At 44.6% G+C, this 24,337-nt stretch overlaps 1 protein-coding gene across 2 annotated transcripts in view; it reads left to right on the forward strand.

Annotated features, from left to right (window-relative positions):
- Positions 1-23,992, forward strand: part of macrod1 (mono-ADP ribosylhydrolase 1) — a 157,261-nt gene extending 133,269 nt beyond the window's left edge. The window contains exons 6-10 of one of the 2 annotated variants that reach the window (XM_079509776.1): positions 5,763-5,884; positions 8,412-8,442; positions 12,374-12,447; positions 17,520-17,601; positions 19,644-19,696. In XM_079509776.1, the coding sequence (XP_079365902.1) occupies positions 5,763-5,884; positions 8,412-8,442; positions 12,374-12,447; positions 17,520-17,601; positions 19,644-19,651 (317 nt within the window). In that variant the 3' untranslated portion in view covers positions 19,652-19,696. Of the gene's footprint in view, positions 1-5,762; positions 5,885-8,411; positions 8,443-12,373; positions 12,448-17,519; positions 17,602-19,643; positions 19,697-23,214 lie in introns of those variants that run through there. The other variant, XM_079509775.1, reaches the window with a different exon arrangement.
- The last annotated feature ends 345 nt before the right edge of the window (positions 23,993-24,337 follow it).

The following is a 24,337-nucleotide window of genomic DNA, read 5'->3' on the forward strand; positions in this document are numbered from 1 at the left end:
AGGCCAGCTCCATATATGGACACTGGGCAGGGGCCCTGTCCAGAGCCCGGGCAGGGGCCCTGTCCAGAGCCCGGGCAGAGGCCTTTTTGGGGCGGTTCTGGACAACCGTGGGTCAGACCGACTCGACACCGGGCACTGCACCCTCTGTGGTGGGGAGTTAGATATTATTATATTCAAAATGCATCTCACAATGATATAACTTGACGTCAAAGTTTGGTACAGTATTTTGTCACTCAACTTGAGTGGCAAATTCATGTACTGTACACCTCAAGGTCCCCCTTTTTGTGCATTTTAAATGAAAGCCATGAAGAAAAAGAATAGCAGATTAATACTTTTATTTTGAACAACTAATACTGTTTATGATGTTCAATAACCAAGTTGAATTGTGATGTCTCCAGAAATATTTGGCTCTGAAATAATGCTTGAATAGTACATGAGATGTCATAGGCTATACAAATTCAATTTTGACTCCCAGCTACTTGATTGTTTAATCCTCAAAACAGATTGATAAACTGGCCCTAGCTACTACATCTCAGTCTGTCTTGCTCTTGCCACACAAAGGTGAGCCGACTGAGCTCTCTTTGCTCTCTCTCTCTCTCTCTCTCTCTCTCTCTCACAATCCATCACTCTCAACCATTCCATCATACTCTGTCACTCACTTTGACACATATTCTGACTCTCTTGGACCCACTCTCTCACTCACACACACACACACACACACACACACACACACACACACACACACACACACACACACACGTGACCATTTACTTTCTTTGACAGATGCACACTAAGGCTCTTTGATATAACTCTCTTTGATATACAGTACACACACTTGCGCGTGCACCCACACACATTGACAGACACACACGTACTCGCACTCACTCTTCCATTCCCCAGTTTTCCTGTCACCTCAGTAACTGCGCACACATCACATCCTCTGTCTCTCACTCGCACACCCAAAATCTCTAACATCACATCCTCACATAGTCTCCATCTCTCAGACCCACCATAACAAACCGCTCCTGTCCCCTCTGTCCCTTTCTCTCTCTCTCTCTCTCTCTCTCTCTCTCTCTGTCTCGCTGGGTGATGTGGGGCAGCCGTGCGGGGGGGAGAGGGGGGAAGTTGGGTGATGAATGGTGGAACTAAAGCAACCTGCCGATCGATAATGTAAACAGGAGCGGAGAGAGGCGGTAAATAACCCCGCCTCCTGACAGGACTGTCTGCCTTGGGTGACAGAATGGGTGAGGTGGGGTGGGGAGGGGGGGGGGGGGGGGGGGGGGTAGGAGGACTAGGGTGGGGGGGGGGGTGTAGGACCATGAAGTCAGAGGATATAGGTGTGGGGGGTGGGGGGGGGGGGGGGGGGGTTGGAAGGGAGGGAGAGGAATGGGAATGATGGAGAGAAGGTATGAGAGGATGAAACAAAATGTGTGTGTGGGGGGGGGGGGACTGGAGTGGGGATGGATTGATGGGTGGGTGGGTGGGTGGGTGGATGGATGGATGGATGGATGGGTGGAGAGGGTGGCGGAGAGAGGGTGAACAAGGAGTGAAAGCATGATGGAGGGAACCTAGAATGAGATTCAGAGTTGAAGAATGAGGGAAAGATGGATAGTGACACACAGAGAGAGAGAGAGGCAATGGCATCGGTAAAACCTTTCTTTTAGAGGAAAAAGGCTAATTAGGTTTGCAACGAAAAAGATGGCTGTGGAAATTATGGATTACATTTCAGTTTTAAAAGAGTGTGTGTGTGCGCGTGCGTGCGTGTGTGCGTATTTGCAGACTTGACATTTAGCAGATGACATGCAGATGGATGATCACTAAAGTGACCTGCTGTTGAACTGATCAAACACGCACGCACACATGCACGCACGCACACGCGTACAGTCGTACACGCACAAACACACAACCAAATCCTGACCTCGTCCACCTGGCCAGATTCAGTTTATTGTCACTTGGATGCATTGGTTAGGTACATACATGTGAAAAATGTACGCTTGAAAGCTCCAATACAATAAGAACATGATGGAAACGGCAACCTAAAAACACTCAATAAACAAAAAAAACAGGGCAAGAATATCAATGAAAGTGCATATAGTGCATTTACTGTTATTTAACTGAATGGTCAGGTGATGTATTGGCGTGGTGAAATGACACACACACACACACACACACACACACACACACACACACACACACAGAGAGAGAGAGACACAGATAGATAGACGCATGCACGCACACACGCACTTGTTCGTATACACTTGCTAGAGCAGGGGTTCTCAACGTTTCTGGCTGGGGAGCCCCGGAAATGCTTTGGCCATGTCTCGCGACCCCCGCCCCGCCCCCCCTCCCCACCACCAATACAAACTGACTGCAAAACCTAACCTTAATAACAGAGAAAATATATCATAAATGAATACTGAAACCAGATATAACCATTAAGGAAAGTTTATGCATGCACCACGTATTATGTAAACTCTTCATTTCCATTTTCCAGCCATTCAGTTGCAAAAAATATATATATTCATTTTTTTTTATATCCCCCAAAATAATTTGACGACCCCCCCTAGGGGTCGCGACCCACGGGTTGAGAACCCCTGTGCTAGAGCACCATTCACTGACACACGCTCACTCACCTGTCACTATTGATCTCATTCTGACTGGATGACCTTTTGAGTAAACAAACACAAACACCTGCTCTCATGAACAATTATATTCACACATTTATTAGCATTTCCACATATTGGCACACTTGTAACCAAGATAAAATGGTGCAATCCTCTTGAATTTATGCTTTTTATCCTTTACGCATGCTTTCCAAGGCATTAGAACTCCAGCCATATACAGTAGTGTTACATGGTTCTTGTGAGACATGTGCAGAGTATATTCTCTTTTTTGTGTGTACTTTCATCAACATACAGTACGTGCAATTATCATTTGAATTGGCGCGATGGAACTTCAGAAAGCACAGCAATAAAATGTTGCCATTCTAGAACAAGCTATGGAAGCTCAGCTTGGTGGAGCATTGATCACTTAACAAACTGCAAACTCCCCAGTTTGATTCCAGCCTGCATGGGAACCAGTGGTGCACATCGTCTCTCCTCCCTGCCTTTGCTTTCCCATCTCTATCCACTCTCCCGTCTGAATAATCAATGCAATGCCATAATAAATAGTCTTTAAAAATAGCAGCCATCCCAGACTCATACCCATTTCATACTTGTTCCCAGCACAGAGCAGACCTATACACTCATCCATACTCCACCTGTGCTAGCCTAATGCTGCACTGCGTCTCAAGCCCACAGCATCTCATCCAATAATATCAAGCTTGCCATCAATCTCAACAACAATAGGCTAATGGAACAGCTGACCCTGCGGGTTTGAGAAAGCCTGCTCAGCAGTTCAGCAAACTTTGACCTGATGATTCTCCTACTGTACTTCCATCATTAGCACATTGGGAACTGTTTGTATCGACAGCTGTTGCTGGAAATTCCTTGTGTCTCCAGTTCTGTCCCCAAGTGACTTAAACAGAAATATCTGTCAGTGCTTACCATTGGTTAGCGGGGATGAGTACTGAGGATCAATACCCATTTCAACAATTCCAATTTTTGGGGGCGTTATTGATATTGATTTTGACGCATCAAGAGCTATCCAGCAGTATTGAAAAGGCTTCAGAATTATTCACTCTTACAGTAGCCTCTCAGGTTTCACCTCAAAGGGGAAATCAATGTGGTATTGTGTGATGATATTTAGAAAAGTAATTAGCGTGCCGAATGATTTCGATCATGACATTAAATACACTTGTGCAGGAATGCATCACATTAATTTGAAAACACTAAAACGCTGTACATTTTGATGCATTAGATATATTATAACCGGTATCAATATAAAACCACAATCAGGATCACATTGTAAATAAATACTGTAAGTACACATAATAACGTTAATTTTCTGTAGCGGTATTTATCCGGCAGTATTTGCTTGTCAGATAATGCAACTACAAGGTATTTATCGCACAAATTAGGCTGAACGAGGCATTTGGGAAAACAGCTCAATTCACATGTCACACTTGCTCTGGAATCTACTGAAAATATGTTCCTGTCATGGAAACAAACTGTCATGGAAACAAAGGAACTGTAGGTAGGCTGTAAGCATGGTTGGTTTGTGATATTTATGCAGATGGTCTGTTCAAAGATGATGTTTAATTCAGTTTAATTCTGTTTCATAGGGGTTCAGGTTGTAACACTGGGTTGGGAACCGTTTGTGGCTCGCGGACATATTTGTATGGGTCATGATGAGTAAATAAATATCCCTTTATTTTGGGTTTCCCATTTAGTTTTTAATTATTATTTCAAACATTAAAACAGAAAAGAAAAGAGAACTTTTTTTCCAATTTGAAACAAATTCAATGATGATTCAAACAAGTTTCATAAATAAATACAATTTTAAATCCAAGAAATTCCATAGATTAGAAAACAGAAGTAGTGAAAATTGCCGATCTACAAGCTCCTAACGCGTCACATTGCGACACGTTAGGAGCCTGTAGATCTCCTATTCTCACTAGTTTGGGTCCTGGAGAGACGAGAGCTTCATGTGAATGATTAAAACCATTGGAACACCGGTTGTGTTTTCCATCCTGAATCAAACATAACGCTTTGGGACGTGCAAGGTTTCCACCGGACAGCAGCAACATCTACTGGTTGAAGGAGACTTGCTAATGAAAACAACACTAAAGCCTGCATGCACACATGAAAACGTAGAGGAAAATAATCACAAATGGCGTGCTATTGAACTATGCGTGGTGTTGCAGGCAGCAGCGGCAGATAGTGTTTGAGTCCAAATTGTTACATCATTCCTCTGTAATGGCCTCTGATCCCGAGGGGGTGGGGTGGGGTGGGGGGGTGTGTGTGTGTGTGTGTGTGTGTGTGTGTGTGTGTGTGTGTGGGGGGGGGGGGGGGGGGTGTTAGATGAAATAGGGCTTCTTGTGTGTCTTTCTCAGTGCCGTGGAGCGAGTGCAGTTTGGGGTGCTTGTTAACTGTTTGTTGCAACCATGTGTGTGTGTGTGTGTGTGTGTGTGTGTGTGTGTGTGTGTGTGTGTGTGTGTGTGTGTGTGTGTGTGTGTGTGTGTGTGTGTGTGTGTGTGTGTGTGTGTGTGTGTGTGTGTGTGTGTGTGTGTGTGTGTGTGTGTGTGTGTGTGTGTGTGTGTGTGTGTGTGTGTGTGTGTGTGTGCGTGTGAGACTGCTTGTACGTGTGTCCGTGCTGATCACAGACCTGGGATTCATGCTGAGAGCAACATGCAGAGCCTCATCAGAATGTGTGGTTTGCACTGGTGTTACTTGGCACACAGGGGCCGGGGATGAAACACATCGCTGCTTCTCTGTCTCTCTCTCTCTCTGTCACACACACACACACACACACACACACACACACACACACACACACACACACACACACTTAGTCACTCTCTTTCACTTGCTATTTGGTCGGTCTTACACACACACACACACACACACACACACACACAGTCACACACTCGTGATTATTTTGTTCTTCCTGTCTTTATCCTCTTTATTTTGTTCCTTAATCCCCCCCCCCCCCACACACACACACACACACACATAATGCACACTCTTTCTCTCTCTCCCCCAAAACCCACCCCGCCCTCCTTTTCCTGCTTTCTCCTTCTTTCTCTATTACTCATCATCTCTCTCCCCTTCTCTCCTTACTCACGCTGTGCTCCCTCCCTCCCTTCCTCTCTGCCTCACCAGATGTGATCCACACGGTGGGGCCTGTTGCCAGGGGAGGCGTCGGGGAGGAGGAGAGGACCAGACTCAGAGGGTGCTACAGGAACAGCCTGGAGATCGCCACCAAGAACAATGTTCGCTCCTTGGTGAGTTGGTGCGAGGGGAGGGGAGGGGAGGGGAGGGGAGAGGAGAGGAGAGGAGAGGAGAGGAGAGGAGAGGAGAGGAGAGGAGAGGAGAGGAGAGGAGAGGAGAGGAAAAAGACCTTTCTGAACGATCGAAATATGAACTGTGCTTATATATAGCAGAGTTTGGAGTATTTCATTAAGTGTGCAAGTCATATCTTTCTATGCACGCCTCACAATAGAACAAGGGCCAATTAGACGTCAAGCCTCCGAGTAGCAAATCGATCGGATGTGCCTGGAAATTCTCAGAATGACACAAATTTGGCCTACTCTTGGGCATGGGAGAAGAAAAAATGTATACTCCCTTAATTGAGAAAGAGCTGCTAAAGCCACCAGGATTTAGGTGAGCTTGAGAGTGGTGTTGAACTGTTAAGAGTAGGTCCCAGAGTGCTGCATGGTAACGCTTGACAAACAACAAGCTTATTAAAAGTTACAGTTCAGATAGAGATTTAATCATTTCTACAGCAGGTGTGATATTTCAGCACCAGCCATTTCTAAGTTTCACCTGATGGTAATCAGTACATTGCAATAATATAATTGGCAGTGGCATACATATAAAGTAGCCTACATGTACATGGTGTGTAGACTAGAGAAATACACAACAGTCAACTTTCTCTGTAATATTTATACAGTAGTAATGCTACGGCCACTTGCCAGTCTCCCACATCTCACTGCTATTATTGTAGCACGCTATCACAACTACAAGACACTGTACTACACGTACATTATTATGTATTAATGTTACATTAATGTTACTTAAAGGACCACTTCACCACTTTTCAACTTCTCTTCCTATAATTGGTCCTAACTAATGTTCATGATAAAATACCACAATTTTTTCCTACTCAGTCTGTGTCTCATAGGAAGGTTGTGGGCAGTTCAGAAACCCGTCCACCAGTGACATCATCAATGGTGAATCCAAGCTAATAGAAACGGCAGGCTTTCTTTTCCTGAAAAGTTGCAATGCAAAAGTTGAAGCCATCGTTCTCACGATAATACAAATCTAAATATATTTTAAAACAAATCTTGTTTAAAACAAATCTGCCTAATGATGATGTCACTGGTGGACGGGTGTCCGAACTGCCCAAAGCCCTCCTATGAGACACAGACTGAGTAGGAAAAAATGGTGGTGTTTTATCATGAACATTAGTGAGGACCAATTATATGAAGAGATGTTGAAAAGTGGTGAAGTGGTCCTTTAACGCTTGGTCAGTCTACATGGACAGTGAATGAATAGCATACATGATTGCAAGATAATTCTTTCATAATGGATATCTTTTTAATTCAGTGGAGATGACCGAGGTGCTCTTTTTAAAAGTGCTCTACAATTCGAAAGTGTGGCAAGTGCCACACACTTCACCTCCCGATAATACACACATTAATTGATTTTAATTTATTTAGCAGCCGACAATACACATTCATTAACACCACTATTCATTCACTCATTTCCCCACCACTCAACGTGATGTTTCCTAATGCAAAAACATGTTCCCCAGAATTGTCGGTGTCATAGATCATATTTTGTCCAATAAACGAGGATGCATTTCCTCATCTATTGGACCAGGTATCTTATTATGCTGGAATGGAAAGCGATCAACACAAAGTGGTTTATGGGCGCAAATTACAGGAGCCTTAATTTTGTGGCCAAATGGATGGGGCGTGTAAGGTTAAACGTTTTGTTTTATTATTGGAAGGTTTGTTTGTTTACTTACTGTATTGCCTATTATACAAATTACAAACAGGCCTATTCCGTTGAATCCATAGTGCAACTATCAGGAAGAAAACTACAAATCATCATAATTAAAAATTTGTTGGCCAGAGTGTCGTAAAACCTTGACATCATCACTATGAATTATCCAAAAGACAACAGCTACTCCTCTCTTAAAGTGGTTATGTGAAGCGTCATAAATACTTCTCACGGTAAGTGCTACTATGACGGAGTATTTTTAGTCCCAGTCAAACTTTCACCGCGATTTCTAGGAGTCACTCTGAGATGTGTGATGAATACGGGCCCAGATTTTGGAACAAAGGAAGAAATATTAATCAACTCAAAAGAACCCAGCACCAGGGTACATGCCTTTCACCTAATGTAACTTACCTGCATGGCGTGGCAGAACGGATTGTGCTGAACATGTCCATAAATAAATATAAGATATCAATGTTTTGATTGTCTCATATTATTCTGAGCGAGGAGTCGGACCTCTGTGTTTTTATTCCAAAATTTCATGGACTGTGTGTGTGTGTGTGTGTGTGTGTGTGTGTGTGTGTGTGTGTGTGTGTGTGTGTGTGTGTGTGTGTGTGTGTGTGTGTGTGTGTGTGTGTGTGTGTGTGTGTGTGTGTGTGTGTGTGTGTGTGTGTGTGTGTGTGTGCGCGCGCGTGTCTGCGTGCGTGCGTGCGTGCGTGCGTGCGTGCGTGCGTGCGTGTCTGCGTGAGTGTTGTTTATGTGAACGGCAATAGATTGTAAAATGTGTTTTTCATTTGATCTCCGCAGGCCTTCCCTTGCATCTCCACTGGAATCTACGGTCAGTGTCTGTATGCATGATGTTTCTGACTGCAGTGGTGGTGTTGACAACAGCACATGTTTGATTTGTTCCACTTATTACATTCACAGCTGGTGTGTGTGTGTGTGTGTGTGTGGGCTACACATGCGTATCTTATTTTGTACTTTACAATGGCTCTCAAAGCCAAGCCAGAACTCGGTGAAGGATATATTTGTATTGAATATGATTTTTGCCTGACACCAACAGTGTGTGTGAGTGCCTGCATGCGTGTGTGTGCCTTGACGTGAGTGCCGTGACGGAAACCATGCAACGCCAGATTCCCATTTGGTTTGATTTGCCAGTATCGCCCATTCCACTGAACAACTTGAGGTTGCTCCAGTGTGTCACGCTCCGCCTAGTATCTCCTTTGGCCCAAAGGCGTTTCTCAGATTAAGGCTCTGGATTAGAGCTAGAAGATTAAAGTAGATTATATGGGAGATGGCGTCAGATGGGGTGTAATCCACCCGCACTGGCAGGGGAGCGCGTTAAAGCGCCGCAGTGCTATAGTGCTTAAAATGCTGCTGGAGTGTTTTCCAATGCTTTGCCCTGATTGAATTGGAGAGAGAAAGGTCATGCAGTGGCAAAGCACAGCAGAAAAGTTGTTTGTGCTTTGAACTGTGGCACAGTTGCTGTGCACTGCAGTCCCTTGCATGCTGGTCCTATCCTCTCCGTGATCTTTCTCTTTTTCCACTCTGGGTCCCACTCTCCCACTCTGGGTCCCACTCTCCCACTCTGGGTCCCACTCTCCCACTCCTCTGGGTCCCACTCTCCCACTCTGGGTCCCACTCTCCCACTCTGGGTCCCACTCTCCCACTCTGGGTCTCACTCTCCCACTCTGGGTCTCACTCTGGGTCTCACTCTCCCACTCTGGGTCCCACTCTCCCACTCTGGGTCTCACTCTCCCACTCTGGGTCCCACTCTCCCACTCTGGGTCCCACTCTCCCACTCTGGGTCTCACTCTCCCACTCTGGGTCTCACTCTGGGTCTCACTCTCCCACTCTGGGTCCCACTCTCCCACTCTGGGTCTCACTCTCCCACTCTGGGTCCCACTCTCCCACTCTGGGTCCCACTCTCCCACTCCTCTGGGTCCCACTCTCCCACTCTGGGTCCCACTCTCCCACTCTGGGTCCCACTCTCCCACTCTGGGTCTCACTCTCCCACTCTGGGTCTCACTCTGGGTCTCACTCTCCCACTCTGGGTCCCACTCTCCCACTCTGGGTCTCACTCTGGGTCTCACTCTGGGTCTCACTCTCCCACTCTGGGTCCCACTCTGGGTCCCACTCTCCCACTCTGGGTCCCACTCTCCCACTCTGGGTCTCACTCTGGGTCTCACTCTGGGTCCCACTCTGGGTCCCACTCTGGGTCTCACTCTGGGTCCCACTCTCCCACTCTGGTTCTCACTCTGGGTCTCACTCTCCCACTCTGGGTCTCACTCTGGGTCCCACTCTCCCACTCTGGGTCCCACTCTGGGTCTCACTCTGGGTCCCACTCTGGCTCCCACTCTGGGTCCCACTCTCCCACTCTGGGTCTCACTCTGGGTCTCACTCTGGGTCCCACTCTCCCACTCTGGGTCCCACTCTGGGTCTCACTCTGGGTCTCACTCTGGGTCCCACTCTCCCACTCTGGGTCCCACTCTGGGTCTCACTCTGGGTCTCACTCTGGGTCCCACTCTCCCACTCTGGGTCTCACTCTGGGTCTCACTCTGGGTCCCACTCTGGGTCTCACTCTGGGTCTCACTCTGGGTCCCACTCTGGGTCCCACTCTGGGTCCCACTCTCCCACTCTGGGTCTCACTCTCCCACTCTGGTTCTCACTCTGGGTCTCACTCTCCCACTCTGGGTCTCACTCTGGGTCTCACTCTGGGTCCCACTCTGGGTTCCACTCTGGGTCCCACTCTCCCACTCTGGGTCCTACTCTCCCACTCTGGGTCTCACTCTGGGTCTCACTCTCCCACTCTGGGTCTCACTCTGGGTCACACTCTGGGTCTCACTCTGGGTCTCACTCTGGGTCCCACTCTGGGTCCCACTCTGGGTCTCACTCTCCCACTCTGGGTCTCACTCACCCACTCTGGGTCTCACTCTGGTTCCCACTCTCCCACTCTGGGTCTCACTCTGGGTCTCACTCTCCCACTCTGGGTCCCACTCTGGGTCTCACTCTCCCACTCTGGGTCTCACTCTGGGTCCCACTCTCCCACTCTGGGTCTCACTCTGGGTCTCACTCTCCCACTCTGGGTCCCACTCTGGGTCCCACTCTGGGTCTCACTCTGGGTCTCACTCTGGGTCTCACTCTCCCACTCTGGGTCTCACTCTCCCACTCTGGGTCCCACTCTGGGTCTCACTCTCCCACTCTGGGTCTCACTCTCCCACTCTGGGTCCCACTCTGGGTCTCACTCTCCCACTCTGGGTCTCACTCTGGGTCTCACTCTCCCACTCTGGGTCCCACTCTGGGTCTCACTCTCCCACTCTGGGTCTCACTCTCCCACTCTGGGTCTCACTCTCCCACTCTGGGTCTCACTCTGGGTCTCACTCTCCCACTCTGGGTCCCACTCTGGGTCTCACTCTCCCACTCTGGGTCTCACTCTCCCACTCTGGGTCCCACTCTGGGTCTCACTCTCCCACTCTGGGTCCCACTCTGGGTCTCACTCTCCCACTCTGGGTCTCACGCTCCCACTCTGGGTCTCACTCTCCCACTCTGGGTCCCACTCTGGGTCTCACTCTCCCACTCTGGGTCCCACTCTGGGTCTCACTCTCCCACTCTGGGTCCCACTCCCCCACTCTGGGTCCCACTCCCCCACTCTGGGTCCCACTCTCCCACTCTGGGGCACTCTTTGATGCACAGTAAAATTCATGTACATTTATATCTGACTCATAAATCTCCTTTTTTTACGCCCTAAGAGTTAAATTAACACCAAGGATTTTACTGTGTGGTACCTCTGGAAGAAGGTGTGTGTGTGTGTGTGTGTGTGTGTGTGTGTGTGTGTGCGCGTGTGCGTGTGCGTGTGCTTGTGCTTGTGTGCATGCACACATGTGTGTGTGCGTGCGTGTACTTAGCATGATAAAATATTATAATTCAGATCATGATTTATGGAATAATTACCCTATAATTACCATTTTTTTACTTACCGGGGGGAGGGGGGGCTGAGGCAGGTGATGAATCTCTGCTGTCCTTGCATTTTTCCAACAGTGGGCGTAATTTTACAGCTTTGGAATCACAGCTGCAAACTGCATATAGGAATCAAACGCTACTCTCTCGCTCTACTTATACTGTATCTTTCCTTCTCTCAGCTCTCTCTCTCTGTCTCTCTCTGTCTCTCTCTCTCTCTCTCTCTCTCTCTCTCTCTCTCTGTCTCTCTCTCTCAGCTCTCTCTCTCTCAGCTCTCTCTCTCTGTCATCTTGACCAACAAGTGTGCTGCATCTCAGTGCAGTACAGGTGTGACGAGAGAAGAGGAGAGAGAGAGAGAGAGAGGAGAGAGAGAGAGAGAGAGAGAGAGAGAGAGAGAGAGAGAGAGAGAGAGAGAGAGAGAGAGAGAGAGAGAGAGAGAGAGAGAGAGAGAGAGAGAGAGAGAGAGAGAGAGAGAGAGAGAGAGAGAGAGAGAGAGAGAGAGAGAGAGAGAGACAGAGAACAGGCCGTGATGTGTGAGAACAGAACAGCGAGTGGATGTACAGTGTAAAAGAACAACAACAAATACATACACCAAAACAACCCAGCCATGTGGATCTGGCATGCACGGCACCTGTTTCTGCAAATTGCATGTATTATTGACATCTTGTGTGTGTGTGTGTGTGTGTGTGTGTGTGTGTGTGTGTGTGTGTGTGTGTGTGTGTGTGTGTGTGTGTGTGTGTGTGTGTGTGTGTGTGTGTGTGTGTGTGTGTGTGTGTGTGTGTGTGTGTGTGTGTGTGTGTGTGTGTTTGTAGGATACCCACCTGAACAGGCTGTACACGAGGCATTGGCAACCGTGAGGAAATATCTGGACGAGCATCACGACAAGGTGTGTGTGTGTGTGTGTGCGTACGTTGCGTGCACGCTTGAGTCTGCCAATGTTTCCCTATAGTCTCCTCTAGGTATTCTTCCTTCCACAGCTGTTGTTTTTGTTTTGTGGAGAGAACAGGGAGAAGGACACACACATGCACACAAACGTACACACACATGCACGTACGCACACACACACACACACACACACACACACACACACACACACACACACTGAAGCCCTAAGTGCTGGCTCCCATGCATGCTCACGGCCAAGTCATGTTTTAATTGACTCCTTGAGGGACGAAAGTCGACTTGCACAAACACACACAAGTGCACGAACATGCACAAATGCACAGACCTTCTCTGAAAGATCCTCTAAAGGTAGAGCGATGTTCGTGTCAGATTGAAACACGGAAATCAACTGTAGACATGCCCTACACACCCTCTCTCACTCACTCACTCACTCACTCACTCACTCACACACGCACGCTCGCACACGCGCGTCATTGACAGGATTCCTCCAGGGGTCTGTACTAGGCCCCATACTTTTTTCCTTCAACAACAAATATGTTCGCTGAAAATAGCCGATCTACCCCCCTGGTAGTCGTAGATCAGTTGTGAGCTTGTAGCTTTTGGCAAATGTTTGCCCGCAGAGTATTAGGTTCACGTGTTTAAACATCCCATGTCTATCTCTACTCCTTTCCTTCTTTCACCTTGGCATTCTCTCCGTCTAGTTCTACTATACCTTTGCCATCCCTCTCTGGTTTGACTAATGTGCCGTGCCGCCTCCCAGAGAGGGTGTTGACCATGTTATTGTTAGCATTGCCGCCTCCAGAGGCTCTGTAGCAATAGCGGCCCACTGATGTCATCAGCCACACCGAGGGAGCACTGAGACATCATAAAACATACGTAGGTTGGCTCCTAATCAACAACCCCGCTAATTAGGGATGTCCCCGTTTTATTGCTGATTCCGATCATTTGAGTTTGAGTATCTGCCGGTAACGATTTTTCACGATCCGATATTTATATTTTTTATAGAACACTCGTGCCATATCACAATAGTATTATATCCAAAATCACAGACGATATCCAGTCTAATATCATGATTATGGATATAATATTGATACTGGGGATGACTCTCACGTTATTTTTGCTCCCAATCCCATTCCAATCCTGGCCCTGATTTCCGATCACGTGATCGGATCGGGACAACCCAACCGGTAATGCTAGCAATGGAGATGATTTAACAGACAGACAGACAGACAGACAGGAACTTAATGATGTCAGGGAAAAAGAGTAGGAGTAACAAATAAAACTAATAATAGAAAATAAAATGACTCGTCAGATAGTAAAGCACAGGGTTCAGGAAATGAGTACTCAGTCACCAGGTATAGTATATTACTGTACATAAAGTCTTGCTTGAGATCACATCTTCCTGAAAATATGGCAGCCTCTGTTGAATAGGTGGTCGGTCTCCTGTGGTGGAGCTTAGGGTTAGTGCTTGAGAACAGTATGGGTTAAGCATACTCTGTGTATAATATATTGTACCAACACGCATATATATATATATATATATATATATATATATTCACTGGTGTTTGAAATTTCAACTTTTTGAGGGAGGGGGTTGGGTGGGAGGGTTTGTGTTTGTCTTGTGCGTTAATTTGTTTGATTCAGAAAACTAGAAAGATGTATTTCTATCACTGTATATCTTATCATGTAAGCTGTGACATTCCTTCAAAAAAAATTGGTAAAAATAGGGCTTGGCCCTCAACGCTTCTAGGACTGCTAGTGAATAAGTGTGGTGAAAGGGCTTATCCATACGAGGTCGATAAGAAGGATCTGTGGTACATTTCAGTGCACAATTCTATGCTTTGTGAGGCATTGTTTTAGTTATGACTTGTGACTGAATAATACTGAAATGAGCAAAATTGCAAAACAATATTACAATATTATTCCAACCCATATTGCACATAATAGTCCCGAGCTCTTTTGTTGCCCATGACAACTGGTTTATGGCAACACATCAATGGTATCACAGCTAATCAGTGGCATCATCTACTGTGCATACAGAAATGTATAGATGGTGTATCTGCACACATCGCCAGTCTCCATGTTTACCCAATATTAATCCATTTTGACCTGAGATCAGATTCTAAAAATGTCTTCTACATCCTCACAGTTTTCTGAAAAAGCTATGTTTCTATGTCAGTCGATTTTTCAAAAATAGCAGATATAGCAGATAATAGCAGATTTTTGAAAAATAGCAGATCTACAAGCTCATAGCGCACCACCGAGTGGCGCACTACGAGCTTGTAGGTCTGCTATTTTTCAATAGCTAAAGCATAACATAATGCTAACACCAAAAGGGGTTCCCGCCCAAAATGGATTAATGTAAGCATATCTCAGAAGTCCCCAGTAATTGCTGCAGAATGAGATCCCCACCGCTCTAGTTTGCAATGACCATTTTGCATTGATTCTAATGAGCATTCAGTTTAATTTGGCCAGGGAGACACAACATGGCAAAAAGTGACATCAACCAGGGGAGCACACTAATGATTCTGAGTCTTAGCCTGCAGGGTGTAGTTCTGAGTCTGAGTCTTAGCCTGCAGGGTGTAGTTCGTTACATCAATTCTTCTCTATTATCCCCCATTTGAAATTAAGACTAATTGGTATAATTGCGAATGAACCAATACTGACAGGTGTGATCCACAGGCTAAGCTATAGTGAAATGAATCTCTTTCATTAAAAGGAATGAGACTAAAATAAGACTGGGGCACCGATGCTGAGTGGTTGAGGGGTGTACCGCATGGGCTCTCATGCCTGTCGATCAGTCACCGGTTTGATCCCTGGCTGCCTCTCCCTGTGTCCTGTCTCTCTACACTGTGGCAATGAATACAGGCAAGAAAAGACCCCAAAAATAACTTTTATCCCCAGACCGAAGAGATGCAGATAGAACTGTTATTTGTTTGATTCTTTGTTCCAAATGTCAAAGATTTGCCCGAGGCAACCGGAGAAACCTTGGGTCTGGAGTGGTTTATGATCTTTCATCTATCTTTCTACATCTATCATTTATCTTTCTGATCTTTCATCAAAGTCTGACAAATAAGATGATATCGCCCACATATTCCTGAAATCAAGTTTAATGTGGCCGCTTCTCATCATTACATAGGCCTACACACATTTTTATGTAAATGAGACAGAAGATAAAGTATAATGTATATCATATAAAAGTTGTTTACAGTCAGTCAGATTCATTACTGGGTCAGTGTCCAAATGTCACTAGAAAGAATACAGCTCTCTCTGTATACAGTACATACTGTACGTACGTGTTGATTTTGACGTGTAAAGCTAAGACGAAAAATGTTCTTCGACTAAACTTTTTCACTACGAAAACTAAATGGAAACTAAATTAAATCTAAGCTATGATGACTAAAATTAAGACAAAATATATTGACAATTTCGTCAACAAATACAAATTTTACTAAAATGTTAGGAAGGGACTAGTGGACAAGAGATCCAGTATAAGTCATTTTACACTTGGTTGCATGCTGAAAATAGCAGATCTACAAGCTCTGTGGCGCGTTGTGAGTTTGTAGATCGGCTATTTTCAGCAAGTGTAAAATCGCGCCCACAGGAAAAGGGAATAAAAAGAAAATGCCCAAACGTTCTGGGTACCTATGAAGCACTGTTGCAGGACGCCCAACAGCAACGTCATTACGACAGCATCAAGGCCCGCCAAAATACATTTTAGTCGACTAAATCAACTGTAGATTTAGTCGACTAACATTTTATATTTAGTCGACTAAAACTAGGCTAACAATAAAACATTCCAGGTGACTTTGACTAAAACTAAATGAAAACTATTCAAGAGACAAAATCAAAATCAACACTGGTGCGGTCGTGATGGAGTGTACACACACACACACACACACACACACACACACACACACACACACACACACACACACACACACATTTTAGTTCTTTATTTGAATCCACAAATTAAAATCCATTTTACAAGGAAACAAATATAACGGGGTCGACAGTTCATGTTCACTCAAGGATGCACACACGCGCGTGTGCGCGCGCGCACACACACACACACACACACACACACACACACACACACACACACACACACACACACACACACACACACACACACACACACACACACACACACACACACACACACACTTGTGTTTTAATCATTTATTTATGTCCACATAAGAGAGACAATACAAGGACACAAATATTTACAAGGTGCTGTACAGAGTGCATTCAGCAAATCCCGGACAAATACCCACACACCCTTCAGGGGTACAAGTAACAGCGTCTTCGCCATATTTGGCGGCCACCGATAGTGGAAGAGATTGCACAGAATTTCGCGAGCCGTTTGGCTGCTTTTTTTGGCATCCCAAGTTGTTGGATGCCTCTTACAACCAAACTGTGTACGTGTCCTAGGCTGCCGAAGATAAACACATGTAGATTGCACCTATAGCCTAGTTCAATGATGGTCTGGAGGAGCGGCTGGTACTTAATGACTTTGGTCATAAAGGCTTCCTCTAAGCTAGAATCAAAGGTGCAGGCCATTTCAAGAATGAAAACTGATCTGTTCTCTTCATTGACTACAACAATATCTGGTGTGTTAGCAGAGAGATGTGCAAAAATGTCAGTATTTTCAGTACAGAGTTGAAACATGGAAGGTTTGACACAGGAATGTTTGTACATTCTCACAGATAGTGCACACACACACACACACACACACACACACACACACATGGATATTCTCCTCTCTCTCTCAGACACACTGACTGTAATATCAGTTGCAAATATACAGGAACACAATGCTTCCCCACCACTAGCTAGTGCTTAAGAATGTGTTCTAAGGTGATTGAGGCAGTTTCTCTAGATGGCTTGCTGCGACATACAGTACAATACTGTTAAACACTGACTGTTTCACCGCTGCTGTTACTGACATCATTGCTTTTGTGCATGTTCTTTCATTGCTTGTGTGTGTGTGTGTGTGTGTGTGTGTGTGTGTGTGTGTGTGCGTGTGCGTGTGCGTGTGCGTGTGCTTGTTAGGTGGACAGGGTCATCTTCTGTGTGTTCCTGCCAGCTGATAAGGAGCTATATCTGAAGAATATTCCTCTGTACTTCCCTGGTGGTGAGCAGTCATACCACGTCATACCACGCACACACACACACACACACACACACACACACACACACACACACACACATGCCATATACTGATGCATTGTCTACTGCTGTACTATTGTACACTATCTCACATATTGGCTCATTGAGGGACTAAAGTCGACAGCAACACTTTACATATCACGATACAACAGGTTTTTCTTTCTTTTTTAATTTACGTTTTCGGGCCGGGTAGGGCGTAAAATGTGTTCAAATTAGTAAGGCCAGGCAGGGCCTCGATCGGGCCAGCGCAGTTAGGGCCCAGGTAGGGCCGGGCCTTAATTTTTGGGCCTGTTTTAGTCTTCATGGCTGCGCTAATAACTTTGAGTTCTAGAGTTTGAATGGACAGGTATCAGTCAAAAGGGAGACATCGAAGACGGGTGGGGAAGAATCAACATATGGAATGTCAGAACAGGTCAGCTCCATATATGGAGATCTAAGGGTTTGAGGTTTGAGGTCAGATGTAGAGTTGCTGGCTGGCTCCATATATGCAGATCTAGGTGATGATCTAGGCGTCTTCTCCATGTATGGCTATCCAGGGTTTGATGAGGTCAGTGTCAATCTATATGCAGACGGCCATATATGGAGCGTGTCACAAGGCGTGACGGACTGACGGCCATATATGGAGCCTGGTTATGAGTCGTGGCGGACTGACGGCCATATATGGAGCGTGTCATGGCTTGTGACAGACGGATGAATGACTGACAGATTTTGCAGGTTTTCATAGTAATCTGCGACCTACCGTCGCAACAATACATACATACATACTCTGATTTACACACGTTTCAGTCTTCTATGCAAACACTTTTATTCTTTACATATTAAATTAAATACACCAACAAGCCCATATGACTGCTTTAACTGTTTTGTTACGCATTCCATAATGCATAAACATAATAACATGCAAACATAATAGTGTTTCAGGCTGACAAATGTTGTAGGAATTATAGCCTGGTAATTTAAATAAATGGCTTGCTCCATCATAATTTAGTGTAGGAACACACGCTACAAGGCAAAATAACCATCAAGATGTCATCTACCAGACAAAATTGGTTATTAGACGTATTGCAACACCAGTCTTGAAAATGAGACGATTTGCCTTCTCAATTAGCTTTCTGTATACATTTCTGTTCATTTTATTGGAACAGGCATCAAGCTACTGTATTCCTTTTGAACCCATTTTGGGCGGGAACCCCTTTTGGTGTTAGCATTATGTTATGCTTTAGCTATTGAAAAATAGCAGATCTACAAGCTCATAGCGCGCCACCGAGTGGCGCGCTACGAGCTTGTAGGTCTGCTATTTTTGAAAAATCGAAGAACCACTGACATAGAAACATAGCTTTTTCAGAAAACTGTCAGGATGTAGAAGACATTTTTAGAATCTGATCTCAGGTCAAAATGGGTTAAGATGCAAAACATTGACATAAAAATCATGGACTAGAGAACTACTGTAAGCACACGTTACCAATTCTATCCCAGTGGAGCCCAGAAGGTGGCTATATATGATGTAGGACTTTTTTGTCAAATATATATTTTTAAGAACAGCAGTTCAAGTTGCACAATATACATTCTTATTTCTTTTTTCTATACAACAGAACCCATACTGTTCAGTGACATTACATAGAGAAGTTGTCACTGTGCTCCCGTCACAAATAGACATGGAATCTGACATTTCCAGAATAATATTAGAACAGCATCGGTATCGATGAGAGTACTCAAAATATAAGAGAATGTCTCAAAAATATTATTCCAGAATTGTAGGACTAAACACTGAACTGTAGGCCTGTGTGTGTGTGTGCGTGCACGCACACACACAGGTGTGTTGAGCTATATGGAGCTTATTGTGCCTGAAGATGTGTTATTTATATTCAGTCTATTTTCAAGTCAATATTGGCAGTTATAGGCATGTGCCCATGCAGTGCCTCGAGGAAGTATAGGCTACAATCTACTACAGCTAGTCATCTGTGTTTACCATTCATTTGTGATGTGCCCCTTCCTTTCCACCAGCAGACCAGTGACAGAACACATAATGCAGGTAATTAGTATGAAGTGTGTACCAGGGTTGCCGTGGCAACATTAACAGCTCAAAGTTATCTGAATGCAGCTTTCAAGTGTTCACCGCCTGCTGTGATGTTGAGGAATGATCCTCTCTAAACGATCCGTCCTTAAAAAGGGAATGCTTGACATTTTCAGCAGGTATTTGTCACATTGTGGAGCCTGTGCTGCCAACATGTGACACTTTTAAAGTCTACTGTGTAACCTCTTCAATCTTTGAGGGGCGCTAGCCACTCCTATGTCCAGCTTTGAGGGTGCGTGTAAACACAGACATTGTCCTAACACAAACATTAAATGCCATTGATAATGAATGGCCAGTTTTGAGTGTTTGTGTAAACACACACATTGTGTAAGCATAAACATTGAAGACGAAGGTGAGGACGCAAATTGGCCGGGATGAGATTATGTATGATGATAAGAGCGCCCCTCACTTCACACAGGTGTGAATAAAGTTTGACTGGTATAATTTTCCATTCCACATAAATGTACATGTGTTTTTTGACAACACCTTTAACCCATTCAGGACTGAGGCCGATTTTTGCTATACTGTAGATAGCTACAAGAACCCCAAAATGGGTTCCCGCCCTGAATGGGCTAAACACTATTATATACTATGTTTCGTGCACAGCATCTAAACACTATTATATACTATGTTTCGTGCACAGCATCTAAACACTATTAAATACTATGTTTCGTGCACAGCATCTAAACACTATTATATACTATGTTTCGTGCACAGCATCTAAACACTATTATATACTATGTTTCGTGCACAGCATCTAAACACTATTATATACTATGTTTCATGCACAGCATCTAAACACTATTATATACTATGTTTCGTGCACAGCATCTAAACACTATTATATACTATGTTTCGTGCACAGCATCTAAACACTATTATATACTATGTTTCGTGCACAGCATCTAAACACTATTATATACTATGTTTCGTGCACAGCATCTAAACACTATTATATACTATGTTTCGTGCACAGCATCTAAACACTATTATATACTATGTTTCGTGCACAGCATCTAAACACTATTATATACTATGTTTCATGCACAGCATCTAAACACTATTATATACTATGTTTCGTGCACAGCATCTAAACACTATTATATACTATGTTTCGTGCACGCAGCACTCGTGCCAAAATGACGTAGACCCCCGACATTTACCGGAAATGTAGTTATTTATGTATTGTGTTATGTAAGTGCATATAGTAGTTAAAAAAGGATAAAAACCACTATGATTGAAAATGTCAAGATTTCCATTTAACTCCAAGTGTGACATTTCAAGGCTAATTAATAATACTTTTTCCTGACCGTCAGTGAAAGCATGCAATGCAACTTACAGTATTTAAGTATAGTGCTACCAAGCCAATTTGTTTAGCCTACAAATGTGATTGATAATGTTATAATCCCATTCAGTCTGGACGTCTGAGGATAATCCAATTCATTCAATTATTCAATTCAAGCATTAGTATTAAAACTGGAGCATTGGAGCTCAAATGCCTTGCCTTAACATTGCACAGGAAACTAACCTCTTACAATATGTACCTCAAACGCATTTTGAAGATTGTGTGTCTGTTAAAATGCCCTGATTAACAGAGTAAATGACTGAGATGTGGTGATCTGGCTCTTATAACAAATCATTACACAGCGGTTGAGAATACATTCTAATACTGGATTGAGGATTTCTTTTAGAATTAGGATATGTTACCAAAGTAATCATCAATAGTAGAACACTGGGTCTTTGTTCACATAACTTTTGTCATGTTTTTGTCATAGTGAAATTAGTTGGCAGTGACATCCACACGTATACGCAAAGATAATCTCGAGTTGTAAAGCAATTCATATTTTACTAATTCCTGTTGCATTCAAATTTTAATACAATGATCGATTCAATGCTTTCCAGTTACATTAAATATGCAATGCTAGCCAGCAGGGAAATATACTGTATGTAATTTTACGCTAAATACATTCAATTATTTTAATTAAGACAAAAGGGCCTCTCAAGCCCCCCACCGCCCATATTTCAATGTGCTTTCTGTAGCTCATATTAACTAAATAGGAAAATGGGAGATTAAAGGATTAAGGATCAACTTAAAGTTAAATGAAGTGCAGACAGAATTTGAACAATTGAAGCGATATAAGCATTTGGACAATTAATCTCTTTTGTTTGACAGATACGAAAATGTATCCCTTCTGTTCAATTAGTATAAATCATCATGTAAATATTCTACTCACCACAACTTTTCTTGCCAGGTGGCTTTTCCAGCTAAACCTGGATCCCTTTTGTTTTCTTCAGCGTTTCGGCTTTATTTCTGACAGTGACAGTGAGACCGCTTAAGCGGGAGTGAGAGATAAGGAATGGCATGCAGCAAAGAGCCTCGAGTCGGATTCGAACCCTGGCCAGCTGCAAGGACTATAGCCTTAATGATGTAGTATGCGCTTTTGTGCCAGGTGAGCCGCTGGGGCACCCCTATAGGTGTATCCCTTTAAGAGATTGGTGTTATCTTGTCGTGTCTCTCTCCCCGATAATGGATGTCTCTCTCCCCTATAATGGATGTCTCTCTCCCCTATAATGGATGTCTCTCTCCCCTATAATGGATGTCTCTCTCCCCTATAATGGATGTCTCTCTCCCCTATAATGGATGTGCACCAGATTTTGCATCAACAGTGAGTGAACAGTAGCAGGGCTGTTAGATGGGCCGGAACTGTCTGACTGTATGATAGAGCCGCTACAGGCAAGCCTCCAACTATCCACTCTACAACACCTGGCCTGTGTGTGTGTGTGTGTGTGTGTGTGTGTGTGTGTGTGTGTGTGTGTGTGTGTGTGTGTGTGTGTGTGTGTGTGTGTGTGTGTGTGTGTGTGTGTGTGTGTGTGTGTGTGTGTGTGTGTGTGTGTGTGTGTGTGTGTGTGTGTGTGTGTGTGTGTGTGTGTGTGTGTGTGTGTGTGTGTGTGTGTGTGTGTGTGTGTGTGTGTGTGTGTGTGTGTGTGTGTGTGTGTGTGTGTGTGTGTGTGTGTGTGTGTGTGTGTGTGTGTGTGTGTGTGTGTGTGTGTGTGTGTGTGTGTGTGTGTGTGTGTGCGTGCGTGCGTGCGTGCGTGCGTGCGTGCGTGCGTGCGTGCGTGCGTGCGTGCGTGCGTGCGTGCGTGCGTGCGTGCGTGCGTGCGTGCGTGCGTGCGTGCGTGCGTGCGTGCGTGCGTGCGTGCGTGCGTGCGTGCGTGCGTGCGTGCGTGCGTGCGTGCGTGCGTGCGTGCGTGCGTGCGTGCGTGCGTGCGTGCGTGCGTGCGTGCGTGCGTGCGTGCGTGCGTGCGTGCGTGCGTGCGTGCGTGCGTGCGTGCGTGCGTGCATAATGAATCGGGTGCCACATTTGGATGTTACTAATCCTCACTAACAGATCCCTCTGAAGCACCAGAGATATAGCAAAAGCCAAGTGCGATTAACTACAGCATGTTCAAACTCGCATTTCTTTTTTAATTACTTTTTGTTTAAGTTTGTGTTTTCTCTCCCAGCTTCCACAGGGCCCACAGTCAAGAGCAAACTGTAAGGAGAGGAGTGGCATGCACCCCCCCCTGCCTGACATACAGCTACATGAATACATCAGCATCCTGCTATTTCACCCCCGTCTTCGTCTCTTCATCCTGTTATGTCCACAGATGGACACCACTCACATTACATGAAATGAGCATTTACCTTTGGTAAACTGTAAAAGGGGAAGTTGCCCCTGGACTTTGATTTAAGGTCAGTTTGGCGATATTTCTTACACATGATTCCCGTATAGTTTGGATCCGCAATGGCATAATATCTTACCATGATGGCACATTAGTGCAATTTTGATTTGATTTGTTGATGATTTAATCATTACTGTTAAAACAATTATGTGTACGATAGCTGCACTCTAAATTAATTTAAGATGCATTGTTATATTTTGTCGATAAAATAAAGTGTTAAACAGCTTCGTATTTGTTATAGTAATCATTGCTATAGACTAAGTGTTTGTTCAGTAACGGGGTGTCACCACTCCCCATCTCTCTAGCTCTTTCGTAAACATAATACCAATTGTATCTAATCAGGAGAGAGAACTCATACAACAAGATAAACAATTGTAGGAAGTGTACTAGGAAGTGATTAAACAAGAAAAATGAGCTGACAAAAATGAATGAGACGCCAAACATTTAAAGCTGATAAATCTGCTCCTTTTTCCTGATTGGATAAAGTTGGCAATTCACCTGGAAAAAGTACTTTCTGTTCTGCATTTTTAATTTCAAAGGTCCAAACTAAGCCGCTTCCAAAATAAAATGCTATATACTTGGCTAAAAGTGATGCACTATTATCCCTACTGACACAGCTGCTTTTAATAAAACTATTCCTTCGTGTTCCGTCTGCGACTTTGTTACGGAGTGACAACAGCCTTTTGTTGACTTGTGTGCTCTGGTGATCTTCTAGCTAGATCCACTGGCTAGATCAGTGATTCTTAGTCTCGCGCTGCCAGACGACTATTCCACAATCTCTGAATGTTCCGAATGACGGAAGCATTTGAAAATTGTGGGAAGCAACAGTCTGGATTGCTTCTCAACCTTTATTGTAGATGTGTGTGTGTGTGTGTGTGTGTGTGTGTGTGTGTGTGTGTGTGTG

This window comes from Electrona antarctica (assembly GCF_951216825.1).
Source record: "Electrona antarctica genome assembly, chromosome: 1".
NCBI lineage: Eukaryota > Metazoa > Chordata > Actinopteri > Myctophiformes > Myctophidae > Electrona > Electrona antarctica.